This window comes from Meriones unguiculatus, chromosome X (assembly GCF_030254825.1).
Source record: "Meriones unguiculatus strain TT.TT164.6M chromosome X, Bangor_MerUng_6.1, whole genome shotgun sequence".
NCBI lineage: Eukaryota > Metazoa > Chordata > Mammalia > Rodentia > Muridae > Meriones > Meriones unguiculatus.
In genome coordinates, this window is record NC_083369.1 from 62,316,546 (window position 1) to 62,343,393 (window position 26,848).

The window sequence follows — 26,848 nt, forward strand, 5'->3', positions numbered from 1 at the left end:
CACACACACACACACACAATAAAATATGAATAAAGTTAGAAAAAACAAGGCAGTTACTGAGCAACACACCCAGTATCAACCTCTGGCTTCCATACATGCAGATGTATGCACATAGACACAAACACATTTGCACGCATATACAAGACAATTTTGATATTTTCAAAGAATAAATTCAGCGTGTTTTTTATATTCTCTATTGCATATCTACTCTAAACACTATTTTCTAATTCTTCACAGTATGAAGTTTGGGTATTGATTTGAAAACTCTTCTCTTAATATAAGCATCTATAACAATCAGAAATCCACCACCAGCACATCATAACTCCCAAGTTTCATACATATTTTCATTTTCCTTCACATCAAGATACTTTCTGATTTCCCTTATGGTTTTGTCTTTGATGTGTTGCTTAAGACTTTTTTGTTACCTTTTCATAGACCTCTGAATTTTCCTATGTCCCCCCCCCATTATTGGTTAGAAACTCCATTCTGTTGCAGTCAGATAAGTTATTTTGGATGAACTCTGAGTTTTTAATTATTGAGACTTGTTTTCTGGCCTAGCATATTTCTGGGCAACGTCTCATACATTCTTGAGAAGAATGTCTGATTCACTGTTTGGGGAAGGAGTTTTCTATATATCTGCTTTACAACACTTTGTTATCTTTTTCTGTTTTTACCTCCTGGCTAGATAGACTGTAAACAAATAACTCCTGTAAAAAGCAAAAGAAATTATTTCCTGAGATTAGTTAATTCATCCAATTATGTAATATTTATAAACTTGTATGAAATGAAAACCAGATCACCCAAGCTCAAGAGGAAAGCACTAACAGAATTGAAGAGGGAAATTTTTACACTGGTAGCTAGAGATTTCAATACATTACCTTGTCTGATATTAATAGCTACTCTGGTTTTCATTTAGTTAGGATCTGCAATAAATCCCATCTTTTCACTTTCAACTGATCTTCCTTATTTTTAGAGGAGTCCTGTGTAAGGAGTAAATACTTGAGTCTGTCTCTCCATTTGCCAAGCTTACAGTATTTGACATATACTTAATTTCATAACTGAGAAGGATGGGCAAACTTTCGACATTTTTGTTTCCTATGTACCATGCTTTACTTCCTTTGTGTTTAATTGACTTTTTATATAAACCATCTTGATTATTACTTTATTTCCTTGTCTGTGTGCATATGCATGTGTATGTATATTTGAAGATAGATTTGCACCTTGTGACATGTAAGGTTTAGATGCCACTGCACCCTACACAATGTAAATTGTTCATATGTTCAAATCCAGGTACTGAGACTGACAGCCAAACTTTGGGCAGAGAGTCTTATGGAAGAGTGGGGGATAGAAAAGCCCAGAGGGGATAGGAGCTCCGCAAAAAGACCCAACAAAGCCAACAAATCTGGTCTCAGGGGGCCTGCAGAGACTGATTCACTAACCAAGGACCATGCATGAAGAGAAACCAGGCTCTCTACCCAGATGTAGCCCATGGGCAGTTCAGTGTCCGTGTGGGTTCCCTAATAAGGGGAGGTGGGGTGTGTCTGACATGGACTCTGTTGTCTGCTCTTTGATCACGTCTCCCTTTTGGGGTGGGGGGAGGCATTGCCAGGGCACAGAAGAAGAGGATGCAAGCAGTCCCAGTGAGACTTGATAGGCTAGGGTCAGATGGAAGGGAAGGAGGACCTCCCCTTTCTGAGGACTAGGAGAGGTGGATAGGGAGAAGAAGGAGAGAGGGAAGGTGGTACCAGGAAGAGACAAGGAATGGGGGAGCTACAATCAGGATGTAAAGTGAATAAATAAGAAAAAAAATTGAATTTTAAAAAGTTGTATTTGCATATAACCTTGGCATATTCTCTTGAATGCTTTAATCATCTCTGGATTATTTATAATATCTAATATAGTATAAATGCTCTCTATATAGTTATTTAATGTATTCTTTATAGAGCAAAGGCAGCAAGAAACATTTGAACATGTATAGTGTAGACAATTGTTTTTAAAATACCTTTAATCCAAGGTTGACTGAATCCATAGTTGTCGAAGTCACAGATACAGAGCATTAACTGTCTGACTTATGGTTACCACGAGGATTAAACTTAATGTTTTAAGATTAGAGTTTGAATTGACAGTAACTTATTTTTTTGCTCCTAAACATGTCTCCTTAGCCCCCACTATTTATGCTGTTGTCATCACAGATTATATCTATATTCATTGTGTGTCCTATGACATTTAATTATGCCTTATGCATAATAAACATGATTGATCTCATATAGAAAATAAAAAATAAGCATTAAAAAGAAAAAAATACAGCCATGTGAATTTTTCATATTTGTCAGTGAAATTAGGTTGACCCAAAGCCTTCATTCTTGATATAACATCATGGTGCTGTAAAACTTGCTATCCTTTCCCATCCACCTGACTTGCCATTAGCATTTCTTGCAGGTTAAATGTAATGCTAACCAACCCCCCCATTTTCTGTTCCTTGTCACATGTTTTGATTTCCCTTACATTCTTGATGGAATGCTGTGCTCCATATACACTCCTTTTCTGACAGTTTTGCCCTGGGTAACTCACCACTCGGCCACTTTTTTATGAGAATTCTGCTGTAAAGCATTTTTGTCCTTGCCAAGCTGCTTCTCTCTTACATTTGTGTATCTTTCTTTTGTCACACCTTTCATCCATTTTGTTATAATCTGTCTCATTGTGAGATACAGAGCCATTCTTTTCTCAAACACGTTTTCTCCCTTGATAACTCTGATAATACCAGTGTTGGTCAGCTTACTGTTGTCACACCAGTACCTTAGGCCCTGATTTTCTTAACTCATTTTTCTTTCTGCCCCTTAATGGAGCTCCTATTTTGCTGATTCTAGTATTGCCTTCTCAACAATACCTATATGCTATTATTTCTATATTTATCTCTTTGAACAATTTTCACTTTTCCATTTTTAAAGTGTATTTGAGCCACTGGTTTTAAAATCCTTTTATTGGAATTCCAATGTTTGTAACCCGTCCTTGACTGTTCATTTATTTTCTTGTTTTGAATGCATTGCATCCATTTTCTTCTTCGTCAGGCTTTGGCTTCTTATGGAAAACTGAACACTTAGAATATTATGATGCAACAACTAAAGAAATAACCTTTTTTTTTTTTCATCAAAGGATTTGCTGCTTTTTTTTTTTCCTGAAAACTCTAAACGTCCCTTTTTCTAATGACTTCCTCCAATTTTTGGTAGAAACTCATTGTGCGTAGCTACAGAATTCTCCTTTAATTAACTGTGCCCACCTATTGTCTTGACAGACATTTCTCTGAACAACAGAAACTGAAATGAAATACCACTTCTTCCAACCTGGCCAGATTGCCTCTGTGCTGAGCCCCTACTCCAGGGTACTCAGCCTGAGGTGAAAGCTTAATGTCACAGGCCTTTTCTGGTTTGCCACTTAGAAGGAACCTGTTCTCAGTCACTTAGGATACATGTGTGATTTGAATGAACCAATTTTTAACCCAAATTTTTGAACTGGCTTTTCCCTTGTGATCTTAGACAACTGACCTTTTCATCTCATTTCCAATCTCCTGCTCCAAATTTCTGTAGTTTGTCCATTTCCCTGTGTTTTTAAGGCATACCAACTCCTTTCTCAATTTTAAGCTACAAGAACCAGGGGTCAAGACCTGTTGTAGTTCAGGTATGCCCTTGCAGATTATTTGAGATCTAAATTGGGCTGGGAGATGGCTCAGTGAGTAAAGTGCTTGTACAGGCATGGAGACATGCGTTTGGCTCTCCAGCAGTGTAAAAAGCTAGGCATGTTAGTGTACAATAGTAAGCCCAGGGGTGGGACAGGGCAGAATGAGACTGGTAGGAACCATGATCTCGCTAGACCACTAAAACAAGCTAAGTAGACTAGGTTTGGTGAGAGATCCTGTCTCAAAAAGGAAGGTGAAAATCAAAATATTGATTTTTTTCCCCGAGGTTTTTTTTCCCCCTTGCTTTTTGTGGTTGTTATTGTTGTTGCTGTTTGTTTTTGAGAGAGAAGCATGAAATTGGGTGGATAGGAAAGTAGAGGTGATCTGGGAGGAACTGAGGGAGGCAAAGAATACTATCAGAATATCTTTAGTTGAAAATGTTAGCAAAAAAACTAAGGTGGAGCACAATAAAGAAAGATAGCTAATGATGAACTTTGGCCTCCACACACACACACACACACACACACACACACACACTCACACACTCATGGGCTTACATGCCCCATCCCTCACCCACAACCTAAAGAAAACAAAACGAAGAAAGCCACATAATAATTTGTAAATAAGGTGTCCAGGACCGATCCCACAGAATGAATCCTGGCTTCCTTCTTCAAGAATGCTGTTGGATCTGGGGAGGGCCATAGCAAAGCCAAGGAAAACTCCATAACACTTTGTGCTGTTTGGAAGGTGTCTGTACTTGTATTAAGTTCTCACTTGACTGTTCTGAACCCTTACTGTCCTGGTTTCTTACCTGGTCACTTCTGAAAATCTCTGCTTAAATTCGTAGAATTAAATGTTTTCTTTCTTTTTTTTATGCTTTACTTTTTGCAGTTTCATACATGAGCACTGTATTTAAATCAATTCCACCCTGTTCTCCTGTATCCAACTTCTCAGGTGCCTTCCACATAGCCTCGTATGATTTAATTATGTACACACACATACACACACACCCTGCTGAGTTCATTTAGTGTTGTTCACATGTCTATGTGATTAGGGCTGACCATGAAAGAGAGAATTAGTCTGTGTTTATTTTCTTGTTCCTTGTAGCCCGTTGAGAGGCAGGAGCTTTTAACACACTCTGTCTTTTTTTTTTTTTTCTAGACTATTAGACAGTTTCCTTGTTAATTGATATAATCAGTTACTGGTGATAAATGCTGAGGTCCAAAAGTTCATATTATTTTTATATTTCTTTCTTTGTTCATTACCTGAGAAGAAAAACAGCTCCATAAGGAAAAAGTTCATGGCTTAATAGATTATGTAGAGGTGTAGTTCATTTCATTAAGAAGAGATATGTACTTTCTGTTTCTTTTTGTCAGTTTTCAAAATAATGATTTGGATACCCAAGTATCGTCCAGAAGCGACCAGTTATGGGGTAGTTTTGTTGTTGTTGCTTTGGTTCAGTTTTGCTTCCTTTGGTGTTTTTTCTGTCAGTTATTCTTATCACTACTAGTGACACTCTGCCAAGTTTAGAGGATCAGAATTTCTTCATTTATACTTATGCCATTCACATGATCCTAGTAGTAGGACAGGGGTGGGAATGTTTGCTCTTAGTTCGAGAGCATGTTTACAGACTCATCTTGAACATTTCCCCAGGCAGAAAATCAGCCATTTTCCCCACAGAGCTGTAGAAGTTAGCAATTATAGTCAGGGCATTATAGGCTTGCATATATACTTGTCTAGTTGTTATTTCTAAGACTTTGTGATGGGCAGAGCTAGAAAAAGTGCTTGCTTACCTTATTGGTTATTAGGTATTTAGGTAATGTTAAGTCAAAACATTATTTCACATTTAAATTTCCAATTCAAATCAACAAATAATTTTCACATACAAGATTAAAATAAAAGAAATTTATTCCACTGTAAGAATGCAGGTCTGCACTTCCTCTTCCTGTAATCAAACCTAAGGTGATCTATCGAAATTCTTCCCTACTCTCTTGATCCAGAAACACCTACAAAATCACTCAAATAAAGAACTGCAAATCTTTGTTGACTTTTAGAACATCCAGTAAACTACCCAGGCCATCAAGAGTATTGTGCCACAAGGACCAAATATGTCTGGGCACAGGGTTCTTTTCTGAAACTGATTCTCCAACTAAGGACCATGCATAGATATAACCTAGAACCCCTGCTCAGATATAGCCCATGGCAGCTCAGTGTCCAAGTGGGTACACTCGTAAGGGGAACAGGGACTGTCTATGACATGAACTCAATGGCTGGCTCTTTGACCTGCTCACCCCCGAGGGAGGAGCAGCCTTGCTAGGCCACAGAGGAGGACATTGCAGCCAGTCCTGAAGAGAGCTGATAAACTAGGGTCAGATGGAAGGGGAGGAGGACTTCCCATATCAGTGACTTAGAGGGGGTCAGGGAGGAGATGAGGGAATGAGGGAGGGGGTTATGGCTGGGATACATAGTAAATAACCTGTAATTAATATAAAAATAAAAATTATTTAAAAAGAGTAGGCATATCTGAAAAGCCACCAAGGGATAGATCCACTGGTTAGACATGAGTCCTCATTATTAAATCTCTCAATGAATGGAACCACTAGTTGCAAAACAAGCCTTCAACACCTGTGGTTTTTGTTTGTTTGTTTGTTTGTTTTTTTAGGGGAGGGAGAATATCAAAACCATAATTCTGGTCACAAATTTAAGAGGCTTTGAATAAAGTTTTAAATGCTTCTTTGCAGTTTTTGTTTGTTTGTTTGTTTGTTTGTTTTTAAGATATACAGCACTATTATGGCTTGATAACTTGTAATAAGTCTTTCTGCATGGTTCTCTTATAAAGTGGATAGATATTTAAGTTCACTTCTTTCATATTAATGCTTAGGGATGTATTTCTTTAAATACATTTAAATAATACTTGTATTATAATTTGGCTAATTGACATAATCCCAAAGTTAACTATATCAAAGAATATATATTTAAAGAACTTTAATTTTCATACATGGTCCCTATCTCCAATTCTAACATTCCCATTGTGGGTAAATATTTTCTTAATTATATTTTATTTTTTTAATTAATTTATTTTTTTTATAAATTACAGCTTATTCACTTTGTATCCCAGCTGTAGCCCCCTTCCTCAATCCCTCCCAATCCCCCCTCCCTCCCTCATCTCCAAGTCCACTGATAAGGGAGGTCCTCCTCCCCTTCCCTCTGACCTTAGTCTATCAGGTCTCATCAGGATGGGCTGCAATGTCTTCCTTTGTGGTCTGCTAAGTCTGCACCCCTCTCAGGGGGAGGTGATCAAAGAGCCAGCCACTGAGTTCATGTCAGAGACAGCCCTGTTCCCCTTACTAGGGAACCCACTTGGACACTGAGCTGCGATGAGCTACATCTAAGCAGGAGTTCTAGGTTATCTCCATGCATTTATTTTATGTGTATGGGTGTTTGTCTGCATTGGATTCCCCTAGAACTGGAATTACAGAGCTGCTGTGTGGGTTCTGGAAACCAAACCTGGGTCCTCTTCAAGAGCAGCCCATGCTTTTAGCTACTGAGCTATCTCTCTCACCCACATGGATAACATTTTAATTAATTTAATGATATGTCTTTCCATTTTTCATAAGATAAACAAATGTGTACCTATAGTAATTCCAGTGTTCAAGCTAAACATAAAATGTTTCAAGTTTATCTTTTCTCATCTCATTTTTTAGAAAAAAGCTGAACTCTGAATATATTTTGATTTTTCCCCCAACTTTTTCGAGCATGTAGTTATTCACGACCTGTAACTACTAGTGTTGCCTCTATTTATTTCATACTCATTTGTTAGGAATTTATAATTGAATTGGGAAATTATAATATGAAATTACTACGATAAAAATATACACCCGATTTTAGGAAAAATTTTTATAAAACATATATACCCTCATCTACCTTGTTAGTCTTTAATAATGCATTGTCTCTGTGTGTGTGTGTGTGTGTGTATGTGTGTGTGTGTGCCTGTCTGTCTGTCAGTATATATGTCTGTGTGTGTGTGTGACTTATTTCTGACAAGTTAAATAATATAATTTTTCTATACTGTAAGATAAATAATTATTTTTAAAAGATTAAAATACCATTTGACTTATTTATGCTGTGAGAATGTCCAATACAGTTTGAGTCATAGAAGTAGTTAATTGTTGCTTGCTGCTGCTCATCTTTTTCTTTGAGACAGTGTCTAACATAACCCACTTGGGTTTCTAAGTCAGAATTCTCATGCCTCTGTCTTTCAGTTCTCGGGCTCTGCCTTTCAGTTTTTGAAAATGTTAAGATGATAGTCTTGTGCCACTATGCTTAGCTACTTTTTGGTGTCCCAGATACTTTTTATTAGTTTAAATAAAGGGATTTTTATAAGAAAGCTTTAAAAATATAAGATCATTTTCCAATCTTCTGCTTAATCCTATGTTCTTGGATTTGAGCTTCTTTTCCTTCTTTTCTTTTCATGTGTGATTCATTTCTTTATCCATTTTATTATCAATCATCATAGGAACATCTATCAGCTTGATTTTGAATTTAAAATAACTCTTGTGGCACTGCAGCATTTTAATTTCCTGTTGAATAGAAGTATGTGTTCAGTTTCTATATCTTCCTTAATATCTCTGAACACTCAGTAGTTTGGTTTTTTTTTGTTTGTTTGTTTCAGTAAATCTCCAGCTACTTTTTGTTGTTGTTGTTGTTGTTTTTAAAGACAGGGCTTGTCTATGTAGCCTTGGCTTTCCTGGACTCACTTTGTAGACCAGGCTGGCCTTGAACTCACAGAGATCTGCCTGCCTTTTCCTCCCAGGCTGGGATTACAGGTGCATGCCACCAGGCCTGGCTTTCAGCTACTCTTAAGAAATCCAGCACTGTGTTTGGTTTATGGATATGGAAATTGGATGAGATAGGAAAGGTAAAGGTGGTATATTAACCATGGAGAGGCCTTGTTGCCTCTGTCTCATCAAGGTTTCTTATATTATGACAGGAATCAACAGCCAGACACAAGTGATTGCAAAGAAGCAATTTGGCAAACTTGATAAAATTACAGTTTTTCATAGCTTGCCTTAGCTGGAAGAACTGAAAACATGAAAGTCTTATTTTTAAATCTGTTTTGTTGTTGTTGTTGTTGTTCTTATTTTAGCATGAATGTGACTTTACTTCAATGGTGTATTATTCAATCAAAACATTATTTGTACCAAATTCCTTAGCACAAAGTCTGATGTATAATAGGTACTTAATAATTATTGAATAAATGTCATAATGTGGAAAGGATAACTTATATTCTGCTTTAGAAACTAAACATACTGATTGAATTGTACATAGCTAAAAAATTGACTCCTTATTACCAAACTAATAGGGTCCGAGAGAAATGGCTTTCTCAACAAAGGGCTTGCACTGTGAGTCTGATGGACTGAGCTCAGACCCCTAGCACCCACTTAAAAAGACAAGCAGAAGAGCACAGAGCTGTAATTCTACTGCCATGAAGACAGAAATAGGAATATACCTGGAGGTTTCTGGCCAGCCAATCCAGATAATAGGTAAGTTTCACATTCAGTAAAAGGAATTACCTCAAAAAAATAAGGTGGAAAAAATATACGAAAACACTCACTACCAACCTCTGACCGACCCTCTATGCACACGTATGCACTGCATACATGCATATTGTACATACACAAAATTGAAAATAACGAAGAATAATAATAAAGAACTCTTTTTTCACATTTAATTGCATGTGTGTATGTGCATACAACACAGTTCACATGTAGAATTCAGATGACAATCAGGCTGAGCAGCAACCACCCTTACTCACAGAACCATTTCACCAGCCCAAGTCATGAGATCTTTTTTTTTAATTAAATATTCATATTTACTGGATATTAGTCCTCTGTCAGATAAAGGGTTGGTGAAGATTCTTTCCCAATCTGTAGGCAGTCATTTTGTTTTGATGACAGTGTCCTTTGATTTACAGAAGCTTTTCAGCTTCATGAGGTCCCATTTATTGATTGTTGCTCTTAGAATCTGTGCCGTTGGTGTTCTGTTCAGGAAGTTGTCTCCTGTGCCAATGAGTTCTAGGATGTTCCCCACTTTTTTTCTAATCGATTTAATGTGTCTGGTTTTATGTTGAGGTCTTTGATCCACTTGGACTTTAGTTTTGTGCAGGGTGATAAGTATGGATCTATTTGCATTTTTCTACATGTAGACATCCAGTTAGACCAGCACCATTTGTTGAAGATGCTATCTTTTCTCCATTGAATGGTTTTGGCATCTTTGTCAAAGATCAGGTGTCCATAAGTGTGTGGGTTTATTTCTGGGTCCTCTGTTCGGTTCCATTGATCCACCATTCTGTTTCTATGCCAGTACCATGCCGTTTTTATAACTGTTGCTCTATAGTACAACTTAAGATCAGGAATGGAGATACCTCCAGAAGATCTTTTATTGTAGATATCCAGTATATATAAAGAACTAAAGAAGTTGAAAAGCAGCAAACCAAGTAATCCAATTAAAAAAATGGGGAACAGAGCTAAACAGAGAACTCTCTGTAGAGGAATGGCAGAGAAACACTTAAAGAAATGCTCAACCTCATTAGTCATTAGGGAAATGCAAATCAAAATCAAAACGACCCTGAGATTTCATCTTACACCCATCAGAATGGACAAGATGAAAAACTCAATTGACAACACATGCTGGAGAGGTTGTAGAGAAAGGGGAACCCTCCTCCACTGCTGGTGGGAATGTAAACTTGTACAACCACTCTGGAAATCAATCTGGTGCTTTCTCAGACAACTAGGAATAGCGCTTCCTCAAGATCCAGCCATTCCACTCCTAGGTATATATCCAAAAGAGGCTCAACTACACAATAAGGACATTTGCTCAACCATGTTTGTAGCAGCTTTATTTGTAATAGCCAGAAGCTGGAAACAACCCAGATGCCCTTCAACTAAAGAATGGATAGAGAAATTGTGGTACATCTACACAATGGAGTATTACTCTGCAATGAGAAATAAGGAAATCATGAAATTTTCAGGTAAATGGTGGGACCTGGAAAAGATCATCCTGAGTGAGCTGTCCCAGAAGCAGAAAGACACACATGGTATATACTCACTCATATAGACATATAACATAGGATAAACCTACTAAAATCTGTACATCTAAAGAAACTAATCAAGAGAGAGGACCCTGACTAAAATGCCCAATCCCATCCTGAAAGGCAAAGAGGATGAATATCAGAAGAAGAAAACAGGAAACAAGTTAGGAACCTGCCACAAAGGGCCTCTGAAAGGCTCTGCCCTGCAGACTATCAAAGCAGATGCTGAGACTTATGGCCAACTGTTGGGCAGAGTGCATGTAATCTTATGTAAGAAGTGGGAAATAGTAAGAGCTGGAGAGGACGGGAACTCCACAAGGAGAGCAACAGAACCAAAAAATTTGGACACAGGGAACTTCCCAGAGACTCATACTCCAACCAAGGACTATTCATGGAGATAACCTAGAACCCCTGCACAGATGTAGTCCATGGTAGTTCACTGTCCAAGTGGGTTACATAGTAATGGAAAAAGGGACTGCCTCTGACATAATCTGATTGGCCTGCTCTTTGATCACCTCCCCCTGAGGGGGGAGCAGCCTTACCAGGCCACAGAAGATGACAATGCAGCCACTCCTGATGTGATCTGATAGTCTAAGATCAGAAGGAAGGAGAAGAGGACCTCCCCTATCAGTGGACTTGGAGAAGGGCATGCGTGAAGAAGGGAGAGGGAGGATGGAATCTGGAGAGGAGAAGTGAGGAGCTTATGGGGGGATACAAAGTGAATAAAGTGTAATTAATAAAAAATAAATAAATAAATAAAAATTTTCTTGAAGCAAAAAAATTATGCTTTGTGTTAATTACAGTTTATTCCTTTTTTGTCCCTGTTGTAGCCCCCTCCCTCATTCTCTCCCAATTCCACACTCCCTCATCTCCTCACTTGCCCCCTCCAAGTCCACGGATAAGGGAGGTCCTCCTCCCCTTCCATCTGACTCTAGCTTATCTCAACTGACTGCATTTTCTTTGTGGCCTGGCAAGGCTGCTCCCCTGATGGGGGGAGGCAGTCAAAGAGCTAGCAACAGAACCAAAATATCTGGACACAGGGGTCTTTTCTGAGACTGATACCCCAACCAAGGACCATTCTTGGATATAACCTAGAACCCCTGCTCGAATGTAGCCCATAGCAGCTCATTATCCAAGTGGATTCCCTAATAAGTCCTGAGATCTTTAATCTCAATTTATTTCTCTCTTTCTTAACCATATGCCATTTGTATCTGAAATGAGTATCATACATACTAAATGTAAATTTTTGTAGGAGAAATGTTATTTGAGAAAAAGACTGTATTTTTGCAGATCACTTTTAGCAGAAATTAACAGTTTTATTTTAGGTTTAAATTTTACCAATAATGAGTGATTTTTACTGTTACCTGTAACACCAGCCCTCAGGAGCCCAAGGCCTAATGATCAGAGATTCAAAGTCAACCTCAGTTGGATAATAAGTTCATAGTCCAACCTGGACTATATGAGACTATATACAAACTATCCTAGTGTGCCTCTCTGTTGCTGTGATTTTAAAACACTAATCAAAAGTAACTTAGGGAGAAGAGGACTTATTTGGCTTACATGTGAGAGTCCATTACAGAGGGTAGCCAAAGTCAGGAACCATAAGGCAGTAACTGAAGCAGAGGTCAGAGAGCATGTTGCTTATTGGCTTGCTACTAACAGCCCAAAAATGGCACTGCCTACCTGATTCACCCCACCCCCATGATCAATTATTAGCTATGGTAATTTTTCACAGACATGGCTCCAGAGAAGTCTGATCTGGGCCATCCCTTACCTGAGATGCCCTCAAATAACTGGGCTATAGCAAGTTGACAGTTGACGCTGAGTGAAACAAATAATAAATAAATGAACGAATATTATCATTGTCATGAATCTGATTTCACTTGATTGTATTACATCAAAGAAATGTGTTTATTTAAGAGCATTTGGAAAATGTAGACCTACGAAAAAGAAGATAATTACAAATCTCCACAATTCCAACAAATAAAAGTTTATTACCCATTATTTTAGAAAAAAATATGTAGAGAGCAAATTTAGTTCTTTCTGAATTTTTTCAAATCCTTTGCACATTTTAAAAGATGTATTTATTTTGTGTAGATGGGTTTTCTGCCTGCATGTATGTCTGTGTACCTCATATGTATCTGATGCATGCATAGGCCAGAAGAGGGTGTTGGACCCCTGGAACTGGAGTTATGGGCAGGTGTGAACCATCATGTAAGTGCTTGGAATTGTACCCAGGTCCTGTGCAAGAACAAGTGCTCTTAACCACTGAGCCATCACTCCAGACCCCTCTTTCCTAACTTTAATAAGAATTATCTTTTAATCTGGAGAGGACAGGAACTCCACAAGGAGAGCAACAGAACAAGAAAATTTGAACACAGGGAACTTCCCAGAGACTCATACTCCAACCAAGGACTATGCATGGAGATAACATAAGACCCCTGCACAGATGTAGCCCATGGCAGTTCAGTATCCAAGTGGGTTCCATTGTAATATGACCAGGGACTGTCTCTGACATGAACTGATTGGCCTGCTCTTTAATTACCTCCCCCTGTGGGGGAAGCAGCATTACCAGGCCACAGAAGAAGACAATACAGCCACTTCTGATGAGATCTAATTGACTAGGATCAGAAGGAAGGAAAAGAAGTCCTCCCCTATTAGTGGACTTAGGGAGGGGCATGCATGCAGAGGGTGGAAGAAGGGAGGGATTGGGACTGGAGGAGGGAGGGAACCACAGGGGGGATACAAAGTGAATAAAGTATAATTAATAAAGAAAAAATATCTTTTAGATACTCGATTTTCATTTTGTTGGTGATTGATTTTTAAAGATGCTTCACTCTTCCTCATTAATCCATATTCTTAAATGTGGTGAATGCCTTGATTTAGGTAGTTTATGGGTCAACTGTGCCTATCTCATTGTGATTTGGACAGGTGGAGAAAGCTTAAGTGCTGGTGCCACAGGGAAGTCCAGGAAAATAATAAACTATGGATGGGAGAGTCAGCTGTGGGGAGAAAAAAAGTTTAGCTTGAAAGAGTACTTACATTATAGTCATATTTATCCTGAAAGCATTTCACAGACATTTATTTTGGAGCATGAAACATTTCTCATCCAGCAGTATAATTCTCAACCTGCACAATACATACCCCCAGAAGGAAGCCCTCACCCCCAAAATTCGATGAATTTCTGAGTGCCTGAGGCATTGGACATTTTGAAGTAACCATCCTGGGTAGGTGAACTGGTCTTCTATTATTCTTGAATACTATTAATTTAAAATATCTACATATTTAAATATAGTTAGAAATTAGCCTTAAAAAATATAAGCACCCTCTCCCATACACAAGTCCAAGGGGGGATTTCTGTTTGGCTCAAACTCAATGATGGAAGCCCTATGATGGAAGCCAATGATGGAAGCTCAGATTGTGGCCTTTTTTATTATTTATACTGTAGTCTGCCTGCATGTGTTCCTGCATGCCAGAAGAGGGTACCAGGTTGTGAGCCACCATGTGGTTGCATGGGACTTGAACTCAGGACCTTTGGAAGAACAGCAAGTGCTCTTAACCTCTGAGCCATCTCTTCAGCAAAGATTGTGGTCTTTTTAACACTGGCAAATTCTTGGAAAATTTGGGGGATATGAGAGTGGGATCTAACCGAGTTTTCCTTTACCCATGATTGATCTGAGTTCTGTTTGTTGATCTTATATTGTCAGTGCTAATGGCTGTAACTTTTTCGAGCGCTTTTTCACCATTATTTCCCTTTGCCCCTTCTTTCCTGTTTCCTCACATGTAAATATGCATACATGCAGTAAAAGGTAAATTTCCACTGGCAAGGAGAGACCTAGCTTTCAGATGCTCTTCATTAGATTCGGCGCTTGATCTCGTTAGGTATTTTATTAACCTTAGTTTCATATCTAGGAAACAAAAATCAAGCCAAGATTTCCCATACATCACATAAAGTAACCATGGAAACCAAGAGTCCTAGAGAAACACAGGACTGGATGTTTTTCTTCCTTTAACACTCTACAGATTGATTGAAACAAATTGACTCTGTCTCAGCTGACTCATATGTGGTTGTCACTTTTTATTAGCTTTGGCTGTGAGTCAGCAAGAATAAGGAACACAAATTTGTCAATGTGCTCACCAGATTGAATCGATGTTAGAAGTGTGCTATTTTTATATAAATGCCATCTTACCTGTTTTCAAGGACGGTTTAGAGTATTTTAAAGGAAGGATCGAATATAGGTGTCACAAGGTCCATAGAGATAACCAGTTTACTACCATTTGACAGTAATTTTCCCTAAGCTTTCTGGCTGGAGAAAGTGCATTCTTTTATTTATTCGATTTCATATTCACTTTTAGAGCTAAAGGAAACTTACATGGCTTCAAGTCTCACACTCAGGCTGAGGACAAAGCAGGATGTGATTAAAAACCCTATCTTCTGAGCCTCTCAACCACTTTTGTTTCAGAGAAAATACTGAATATTGAAAGTGTTTTTTTTTAATTCAAACAAAATTCAAGTCTAAATATACCACTTAAAGTTATATAGTTAACACAGTTACAAATGAGCTTTTTTCTTCGACTACTTTTGTTGCAAAGTATGTCTGAGGTAGTTTATTCCTACTTTAACCTTATAATATACATAATCACTTATAACGATAAGGCATAACTAAATAAACCCACAAATAAACATATTTTAACATGTGGTTACTTCATAATCCATAAATTCTGCTGTTTAATGGTTTAACTTAATACATAGAACTAATATACATGGTAATGGGTCTTTTGATCATCATACAACCTTGGTGAGAGGATGTCACATATCAAAATCAATTTGAGTTTAGTTCCCAGTACGAAAACAGGTTTTCACAGGTCTCTATGAGGCACATGTTAGGCTCAAACCAGAAAACTCAAATTAGCAAAATATGTTAAGCTACTAAACACTAAATTTGTGGGTTCTCTCCCACAGGTTTGAACCATGAGGTCACAATGGGATCATAATGTTTCATTTTTACCTATGTATTCTCCAGAAGATGCCCAAACATCTCAAATTGACACGTTTTTGACCTGCATCAATTACCGTTGTGTGTGTCCACCACAAATCTTCCACCAGTGGAAGACTGCCAGATCCCAAGACAGTTGCAGGTGACTGTGTTCTTCTTGTTTAGATAAAAAAATACTATAAATGACCCTAACCTTTTCCCAATAGCAGAATTTGTATTATTTAGACTACTGTAGCCTTAACTCATTTGAGATGTATGCCGCCTAGGATTTAAATGTGAATGTAGCTTTGAAACAAACTAAGTAGCTTGTTTCCATTCTAGTGACATAAAGGATATTTTAGGATTCTAATTACTCCATCAGACTGACAGAGTATGTACATGGAGGAGTGTAAAGCTTCCCTTTTGTCTTTTATACTTTTGCTGTATAATTGCCTCAAATTATAAAACCTTAGTAATGTTCCACAGTATAATTGTTTTCTCATAAATGTTTGGTTATTCAAGTGCTATTTGTTCCATTCATTCAGGAGACTGCTAAGAGTTTATGTGATCCCAATAGTGACAACTCTTCAGCTGTTTATGGTTGCTTCATAAAATACCACATTTTCCATTCTATATTACAAACTTAACTCGGCAGTTATACATGTCTTAGTCATTCCATTATTGTTTCTATTCCTTGAGCAGTGGTAAAGTTTCTAATCATTTTCATTGAGCTCAACAAGATGATGCATTTAAAAAGAGCATTTAAGAAAGCCATTTATTGCAAGTTTTTGTTGGGTCTCTCCAACCTGATGAAACTCTAGAATCTCTGTTGATTTTGAGCATGTCTTACGAACTCTACCTGATGATACAACTTGACATTCCTCATTGTACAACCCGAGTTGAAATATCTAATTCTATGAGATTCACATTTTTTTTCCATTTAGAGATGATTGTTATTTAGCTTGCAATATCATGTCCTATATCACAACTCCTTGGGCTCTCTTGGTGGTCCTAACCTTCTTAACTAGCTGAAATATTCCCATACTCATATTCTTCTTTTATATCTTATCTGCTCTGTCTGTCACATGTTTTCTGGTAAATGCATAGGCAGTTACTGATATACATTGGAAGGTCAGAGTTCCCAGTTATTTGCTCATTGCTAGTGCCAGTGTTCTTCCACTCACCATTAGCATGGTCACATGAAAAGTACTTGCTCCCAGTCTGCCAAGTAGTTAATATTTGGACATGAAGGACACAAATCACTAGAGGAGAAAGGTAAGGTAGCAATTACAAGCAAAATGATTCATTGTGAGTGGAATATCACATCTTTTATGATACAGCAGTAATAAAAATGACAGTGCAGATCAGTGTGCGTGGCCTTTCAGCTAATCCTCATGGAGACCCTGGCAAAAAAGGAACACTCCTATCCACTATTGACAGGTGACCACACTGAAAGTTAGCGTCTCGCCAGCATGAATAACAGAGCTAGAATTTGAATCTGAAAGTCTGCCTGATTCCAGACTTTTCCATTCCTTTCATGATTCTAGCATGAGAGATCAAAATAAGCTTGGTGATATAAAACAGTGGCACAGGGATAACACTGGTGTCATCTTTTAAAAATTATAAGAGAATAAATTTTAATAAAATCTATGCACTTTAATAATTTAAATTTTCTACAGTTTACAGAAAAATCCTTGTCTTCCCAGGTCCAGCCTTTTTCATTTATTTACAATATGTTTTCAAACAACAGTATATACCGATTATAATTTTCTATCAAATAAATACACATAAATTATGTTCTAAAAACATAGCTTTATAATCAGCTTTCCCCCTATAGTACATTTCTCATACATGTATAGCAAGAGCTTCCTTGTTCTTTTTAGAAACAACAAAATATTCAAGGTAGTCAACAAAATATTGTGTGACTATGCCAAAATTTGCTTTCATGGTCCCCTATTGAAGAGTGTTTAAGACTAGTTCGAATCAGGCCAGGCATGTTGGCTCACACCTTTTACCCCAAAATTCAGAAGGCTAAGGCCAGAGGATCTCTGATTTTGAGGCCAGCCTGTCTGTATAACAAATTTTAGGTCCGACAGTGCTAGAAACTTTGTCTCACAAATAGATTGATTTCAACTGATTTTTCTGTTGCCAAGTAACACTGTTACAAAGCATGCATATGTGTGTGTATGTGTGTAGACATGAAATCTTTGTATAATGATACAACTACATCTGTAACATCAATTCCTAGAAGTTGGTGACTCAAAGACAAATACATTGAAAACTGTGGTAAATACAGTAAAATTGTCCTCTATATGACTATAATAATTTAATTAGAACCAAAGGAAGGGTGATATTTCACCCACACCCTTGTGAACTCCAGGTATTGTTGCTTGGGGTTTATGCTTCTTAATTATCTTTGTTACATTTATTTATTTGTAGGGGCCTTATACCATGGCAAGTAGGTGGAGGCCGAAGGACAACTTGCAGGAGCTAGTTCTCTCCCACCTTGTAGGTCCCAGAGATAAAATACAAGTTAGCAAGCACTTTTGCTCATTGAGCCAGCTCACTAGCGCACTAAGTCTTTATTGTCTTAGAGCTTGAAATTCCTTGTTAGCCATTTGTTTGTTTATTTTTGTTTATTTCTAGAAACATCAATGCTAGCATTTTTTTACATTTTCCTATGAATGCTATTTATCTACCCTGTTGTTAACTTATGGGTTGTCTTTTCACATTGAAAAAAAAATAGCCTTCGTTGTATATTTAAAATTTTAAAAAACACCATTTATTATATATTAAAAATGCTTTTATTCTCAGTTTGACATTTCTTCAAAAGGAGGCTTGCTTTCATATTTAAGTAGTTTTATTCTTAAGTACTCAGCTATATCAAGATTTATTTGTGGTTCTTCATTTTATGTCATATTCAGAGGCATCACCAGTTTAAAACTATAGAACTTCACTATTGGCCCAGAGAGATGATTCAATCAGAAAAGTGCTTGCCATCCAAGCGTGAGGACCTGAGTTCAGATCATGAGCATCCATGGAAAATCTGGGCTTGGTGAAAGAGGCAGAGAGAGGCAGATCCTAACCAGCTAGTAACAAGTCCCAGTGAGAGAGCCCCACAAGGTGTTTTAGATCTAGAGGAATGACACATAAGACTGACCTCTGGCCTCCACACACACGCATACACACATGTACATGTTCATATATATATACTTAAGTCATTATTTTGAAGGTATTCTTATACGTTTCTTCTTCCTCACATATTTTTTATTGTGATCACATGCAATAAATTTAAACAGCAATTCTCATTTCACTTTTTCTATGCATTTGCCTCTTCTAGGGATTTCATTCAAATGAAATCATACAGTATCTGCCCTTTTATATCTAGCTCATTTGACTTAGCATAACATTGTCAGGGTTCATCCATGTTAGAATATGTATCACAATTTCATTCCTTTTTGTGGCTGAATGATTTCTCATTGTATTATATATCACATTTTGTTTATCTGTTAAATTTCTAGAAAAATTGGCTTATTTCCAACTTTAGATATTGTAAATAATTCTGCTTCGATCATGTATATACAAGCATGTCTTTGAATCCATGTTTTGAGTTCTTCAGGTGCATATAAATACCTCAATATAGAATTACTGAATTATATGGCATTGTTTGTTTGTTTCTTTGTTTTAGAGACAGGGTTTCTATGTTTTCCCTTGGTTGTTCTGGACCCTCTTTGTAAACTAGGCTGACTTTGAACTCAAAGAGGCCCGCCTCAGTGGTGGGATTACAGGTGACTGTCACCACATTCTGCATTATATATGGTATTCTTGTGTGCAAGTTTTTAAAGAACTGCCAAACCACTTTCCGTAGAAAGTACACTATTTTATATATCCCACCAGCAATATGTGAAGATTCAAATGTCTCCACAGCCTTACCAACACTTGTTAACTTGTTGTGTTGTTGAATTTTTAAATAATCACACATTTATTCATAAATAGTGTGCGTGTGTGTGCACTCATTATGGCACATGCATGTGTGCCATGGTAGACATGTAGGGGTCAGAGGAAAACTTGCAGGAGTCCATTCTCTCCTTCTACTCTGTGGGCTCCAGGGACCAAATGCAAGTGATCAGACTTTCCCCAAGTACCCTAATCCTTGAAATATCTTGAAGTCCTTGTTTTGTTGTGTTTTGTTTGTTTTGTTGCGTTTAGTTTAGAGCTGTGCTAATGGACAGGAGGTGGTATTCTTGTGAGTTTGGGTCTGCATTTCTACTCATTACTAATGATTTGAGCATTTTTTTCACATACATATGGACCACATGTATATCTTTGGAGAGCTTTTTATTTGAGTTTTTGCTCATTTTTTTTTTAATTTTAGTGGGATAAGTTATCATGAAAATGACTTTCTTTCTACAGTTTAAAATTTTAATCCATTTAGAATTAATCAATGTGGAGGATGAAATAAGGATCTAGCAAATGATTAACCATTTATCACAAATCATTTAATCTTACTAATATTAAATCCTTCTTGGTATCATTTTTATCATGGGGTAGACTATACGTATATACACATTATAGTCACTTGAAAGCATTATTTTAATGTGTCCACTGAACAACAGTTTGTAACTGTGGTGTAATACAGAAGAAATTTTACGTATTTAGGGAAAAAAACACCTTTATTCTCTGGGTAATAAGGGTTTCCCATATTGATTTCAGAGACAAGTATTACTGCATTGTATTGTATTGTAGGTTGAAGTGTGCTGCAGTTACAAAGCAGCTCTAAAGTCACAGTGACTGACCACAGTTACAGTCTCTTTCTTGCTCAAGTGTCGTGCAGGCAGCCAGCAACTCTCTTTTCATGAACCAGCTTGCTTCCCTCTTGTTGCTAAGCCAGCAGGAGAAAATGGCTTCTAGACTTTTGAAGGCAAAGGAAGAGATGGAGAACAAATTCGTTTTTATTTACGTTGGACAAGAAATGATGCATCATGCCAGCCCACATTCCCATTTGCCAGAACTGTTACATGATACCAGTAAACTATGGAGACTAGGATACTTTCTCTTCCCCTGTGACTAAGAATAAGAAGCACTGGGAACACTTGGCGATTCCTCTGTCACATTGACTTCATACATTTATTTTTCTAAAATATGTAATTCTAATAATTTCATGCAAATTTACAGAAGCTCATTTTATATGTGTAAAATCCTATAGTCCCATTCCAAAGGGCTTCTGTGACATAACTGTCTTAATGTTATAATGAAGGCTCTTCTGCAATAAAAATAATGCTAATATATTAGTGTTTTCTGTATGTTAACCACAATTCTAAGAGCTACACATGTATTTCATCCTCAAGACAGTCTACCATGTAGGTACTAGATATGCAGATTGTTCAGTAAATTGCCATTTACTCGTGCTATAACATAACTGCCAGAGTCAGACAGAGAGAAATCTTCAGTTTATGTTGTAGATGTTGTGTATGTCAATTTTAAAAGTGGCTATATGAAAGCTTTGGGTTGCTTCAGTTAGCATCAAATATAAAGATCTTGGAACTTTTCAAAGTTTCAAAGATTAATGTCCTTCATACATAAAGAAAATAGTTATATAGTATCAGCAATTGTTGGTAACATTCGTTGTATTTTACTAGATTTAAACCAGTTTGATTCATTCATTAGGGTTTTTTTAAGGTATCTACTAGAGGAGGATCTACTGTGAAGTTATTGGAGCATGAGCTTGCATACAACTCATCTAAGGCTCATTTGTATGCTTTTATTAAATAAACAAAAAACAAAAACAACAAAATGAAGTCCCTACACTTTAGCACAGTTTGTATCTCTAGCATAATAAGTGAAAAGTATATACCATGATACCATGCTGTTACTTGAGAAGTAACCATCATGTTACTTCTCAATGTTTTTATTATTTTGTATTTAAAACAAAATCCTGGGCTTATATTGTCAGTGAAGTCTATTATCCATTTAGCTTAAGAGTGGTTGCCTAGTATTTTGACAGCTTCCTTAAAACATGAAAGCCAAAAAATCAAAGAAAATTCTTTCTCCTAAATTTTCCAAATTGGCTCTGTGCCACAATACTTCTTCATGTAACCAGGCCATTTTGTAATTCTGCCTTGGACTTTACTTCTTCCTGAAATCTGCTATAAGTGGATGATCACATATTAGTATGTTCTTCTTACACAAGATCTTCTTTTGGGTGGGGCAGGAGTTTCAAGACAGAGTTTTTCTGGGTAGCCTTGGCGGTCCTAGACTCACTTTGTAGGCAAGGCTGGGCTCGAACACACACAGATCTGCCTGCCTCTGTCTTCCTGAGCACTGGGATTAAAGGCTTGTGCCACAGTGCCCAGCTGCACAACATCTTTTAAAAGAACTTGTTCCCTTATATATTTCATTTCTCGACTTCTTGCTACCCTGGAGTTTCAGTCTATTGTTCATTCTAACCTATACTTTACATTACAAGCTTTTAACAAAAACGTCTTCTGGGAAGCCACCAGAGCTATGGTAAAACAAAAGCAACCTCTCATGTCTGTGGCTGAGGTAACTGTCAGATAGAGCAAAACAAAATGGCATCAATTAGGATAAATTCTGAATTGGTCCCTTCAGTCTAACAAACTTCACCAGGGATGCAAACTGCTCTGCTTGTGATTGCCAGTCATCTGGCATGTGAATGGTAGTGAGCAGGCAGTTTACTTCCAAGAATGCTCGCACTACAAGACAACAATTTCTTTCTTCATAAATATTTGTCTTGATTGTTCTAAATATTTTTCTAAGTTCTGCAATTTGGTTCATATTAACTCTGTTTATCTTGCCAAATTATACTCTGCATGCTGAGAGAGACAGAGACTTGGATTCCCTTACATTTTCAGTGATACCGTTCACCTAATCCATTTTTTAATAAAGGGTCTTGAGAGTATACAAAACTGTTAGTTCTAAAAAATATATACACTTTGAAAGAATATTCATTTACATGCATATACACCTATAAACATGCATATAAATGAAATTTAAATATGTAGGATACGTTGATGGCTTGCTTTATACTTCATAGATTTTTTCCAAAATTATATTTAATTGCCTATGAAGATAAAATAACTCATCTTTGTACTTCCTTAAAAGTCTAAGGAGATGTTTGTTTGTGACCTTGAAAATATATAGATTTGCTTTACTTTACAAGAAAGAAAGAAAGAAAGAAAGGAAGGAAGGAAGGAAGGAAGGAAGGAAGAAAGAAAGAAAGAAAGAAAGAAAGAAAGAAAGAAAGAAAGAAAGAAAGAAAGAAAGAAAGAAAGACCACATACTCTGGGAGATGCATACAAGAATGTTATCGAGGGGTTGGAGATTTAGCTCAGTGTCTACTTGCCTAGCAAGCACAAGGCCCTGGGTTCGGTGGTCCTCAGCTCTAGAACAAAAAAAGTTAAAATAACAAAAAGACAAAAAAAAAAAAAAAACCCAAGGTAACAAGAACGTTATTGAATGCATCTGTAAGTGTGCTCTCCTCTATCTCGAGAAATGTGGTAAGTACATGTGCTGAATTAAAGAGATTAGGGAGATCATTAATGCTGTAAGAAAAAAATCATCAGTTTGTGTGATTCTAAATCCAAGTAAATATTGAACTATTTTACAATACTTACCATCTGTTTTTTGTTGTGTTTTTTGGGTTTGTTTGTTTGTTTTGTTTTGTTTTACTTTTAGGTGATATTGTAAAAGCAGCGGCTGAACTGACTAGAGTCCACATCATCTATATCTTGGATATCTGTAACTTGGGTAACAATAAAGTGGAAGTTTGTTTGAAAAAAAAAATTATACTCCAGAATAGGCTTCTTAAAGAATAGCAGGCGATATAATTACAGGTTACAGATAGTATACTGCTTTAAAGAGAATTTATTATTTTCTTGGTATTTTCATCAGAATATTATGTGACCTCTAAAGTTAAGTGGTTTTTCAGTTCACCTCGTATTTAGTGCTCCTTTCACAGTGGATTTATTATTGAAAAAAAGTCAAGACAATTTTGTGTATTAGTAATTACTTCACTTGTATGTGATTATTGTAACAATTTATGTCTTGCTGTTCCTTTCGCAAAGTGGATTTTTATTCCAATATCTCAGTACAAGGCATCTTGGCTTACACAATTTAACATCTTCCTGACTTTATCTCACATACAGTGATAATCTTGCATTTCAAATTCAAAGACTAAATCATCATTTTCCTCAAGTGATCACCTACATTTCTTGTAAGGTAGTTCCAATCAGGTTCACACACGTGCATTGTAATGATCCAGTTGTCCCCAGTCCCTACACTTGCTTTAAAATGAATAAGTTGAATTGTCATAAAATTTTTCAACCCTTTATTGGGGTTTCCAATGCCTTAAAGTTTTAAGTGTTTTGACCAGTGTGTAATGTTAAATCCAGAAGCCACAGTGTATCTATACACTTACTGTGTTCATTTGTAATTTCAGTATATAATTTTAAACTGTGAAATTTATCTCACATTAATATCCTAAGTGCTTGTGTTAAAAGTAAAACAACAGTAACTAAGAGAATTTGTTTCAGTCTGGTTTTCTACTATATACATACGACTATATATGGTGTTGTAAAGGAAAATGGGCACTCTACATTTGTAAAGACCCATGTCGGACACCAATGTAACAAGGTAAATGAGCCAAAACAACTGTCAAATGAGTTTAAATATTTCTATATCAAGAGGAATCTGATTGGAGTCAAGACTTATACCTAGACTACCTACAGGAGGTTTCCTTATAGCCCTATAATTTTGTGATGTCATGTGCTATGTAGTTTTAATATGATGAACAGCCTGAGAACTCAAATGCATACAGTATTTTGTTTATAAAAGTGTTCACATTTCTTCCTAACTATTAGTTAATTAAAATTATAGATGCTCGTGTTATAAGTGTCAGAGTGTTATTTAAAATGTATTTATTTTTCACTTATTACAGTTTATTCACATTGTATCCCAGCTGTAGCCCCTCCCTCATCCCCTTCCAATCTTACACTCCCGCCTGCATCTCCTTCCATGCCTCTCCCCAAGTCCACTGATAGGGGAGGTCCTCCTCCCCTTCCATCAGATCCTAGCCTATCAGGTCTCATCAAGACTGACTGCACTGTTCTCTTTTGTGGCCTGGTAAGGCTGCACACCTCCTCATGGGGAGGTGATCAAAGAGCCAGCCACTGAGTTCATGTCATAGACAGTCCCTGTTCCCATTATTAGGGCACCCAATTGCAGACTGAGCTGCCATGGGCTACATCTGTGCAGGGGTTCTAAGTTATCTCAATGCATGGACCTTGGTTGGAGTATCAGTCTCAAAAAAGAACCAGCACCATTTGTTGAAGATGCTGTCATTTTTCCATTGTATCGTTTTGGCTTCTTTGTCAAAAATCAAGTATCCGTAGGTGTGTAGGTTTATTTCTAGGTCTTCTATTCAATTCCACTGAACCACCATTCTTTTTCTATGCCAGTACCATGCAGTTTTATCACTATTGCTCTATAGTACAGCTTGAGATCAGGGATGGAGATACCTCCTGATGATCTGTTGTGTTACAGGATTGTTTTAGCAATTCTGGGTTTCTTGTTGTTGCATATGACATTGAGAATTTTTCTTTCCAGGTCTGTAAAGAATTGTGTTGGTATTTTGATGGGAATTGCACTGAATTTGTAGATTGTTTTTGGTAAGATGACCTTTTACTAAATCATGCAGAGCCATGAGCATGGGAGAACTGTCCATCTTCTGATATCTTTTTCAATTTCTTTCTTCAAAGACTTGAAGTTTTTCTCAAACAGGTCTTTCACTTGCTTGGTTAGAGTCACACCAAGATGCTTTATGTTAATAGTAGTTATTGTGAAGGGTGTAGTTTCCCTTATTTCTTTCTCAGCCCGTTTGTCTTTTGTATACAGGAGGGCTACTGATTTTTTGTTGTTTTTTTTTTTTTTTTTTTTTTTTTGAGTTAATTTTGTATCCAGACACTTTGCTGAAGGTGTTTATCAGCTGAAGGAGTTCTCTGGTTGAATTTTTGGGATCGCTCATGTATACTATCATATCATCTGCGAATAGTGACACTTTGACCTCTTCCTTTCTGAATTGTATCCCCTTGATCTCCTTTAGTTGTTTTATTCCTCGACCTAGTACTTCAAGAACTATGTTGAAGAGATATGGAGAGAGTGGGCAGCCTTGCCTTGTCCCTGATTTCAGTGGGATTGCTTTAAGTTTCTCTCCATTGAGTTTGATGTTGGCTATAGGCTTGCTATATATTGTCTTTATTATGTTTAGGTATGTGCCTTGTATCTTTGATCTCTCCAAGACTTTAAACATGAATGGGTGTTGGATTTTGTCAAATGCTTTTTTAGCATATAAGTAGATGATCATGTGGCTTTTCTCCTTCAGTTTGTTTATATGGTGGATTACATTGATGGATTCCCATATATTGAACCACCCCTGCATGCCTGGGATGAAGCCTACTTGGTCATGGTAGATGGAATCTTTTATGTGTTCTTGAACTCGGTTTGCAAGTATTTTATTGAGGATTTTTTCCATCAATGTTCATGAGAGAGATATGTCTGAAGTTCTCTTTTTTGTTGGATGTTTGCGAGGTTTAGGTATCAAGGTGACTGTGGCTTCATAGAATGAGTTTGGTAATGTTCCTTCTCTTTGTATTCTGTGCAACAGTTTGAAAAGAATTGAATCTTTGTAGGTCTGGTAGAATTCTGCCCTGAAACTATCTGGCCCTGGGCTTTTTTTGGAATGGACACTTTTGATGACTGCTTCTATGTCCTTGGGCAATATTTAATCTATTTACATGATCTTGATTTAATTTTGGTAAACGGAATCTATCATGAAAATTGTCCATTTCATTTACATTTTCAAATTTTGTAGCATATATGTTTTTGTATAACACCTAATGATTGTTTGCATTTCCTCAGTGTATCTCATTATATCCCCCTTTTCATTTCTGATTTTGCTAATTTAGATAGTTTCTCTCTGCCTTTTAGTTAGTTTGGCTAAGGTTTTGTCTATCTTGTTGATTTTCTCAAAGAACCAGCTCTTGGTCTCATTGATTCTTTGAATTGTTTTCTTTGTTTCTATTTCATTGATTT

General features: G+C 37.0%; 1 protein-coding gene across 1 annotated transcript in view; it reads left to right on the plus strand.

Moving 5' to 3' along the window:
* The window catches only part of Radx (RPA1 related single stranded DNA binding protein, X-linked), a 35,774-nt gene extending 12,200 nt beyond the window's left edge, over positions 1-23,574 (plus strand). The window contains 6 exon segments of the mRNA XM_060374650.1: positions 13,650-13,918; positions 13,921-13,990; positions 15,727-15,749; positions 15,751-15,855; positions 15,857-15,902; positions 23,435-23,574. Of these exon segments, the coding sequence (XP_060230633.1) occupies positions 13,650-13,918; positions 13,921-13,990; positions 15,727-15,749; positions 15,751-15,855; positions 15,857-15,902; positions 23,435-23,574 (653 nt within the window).
* The last annotated feature ends 3,274 nt before the right edge of the window (positions 23,575-26,848 follow it).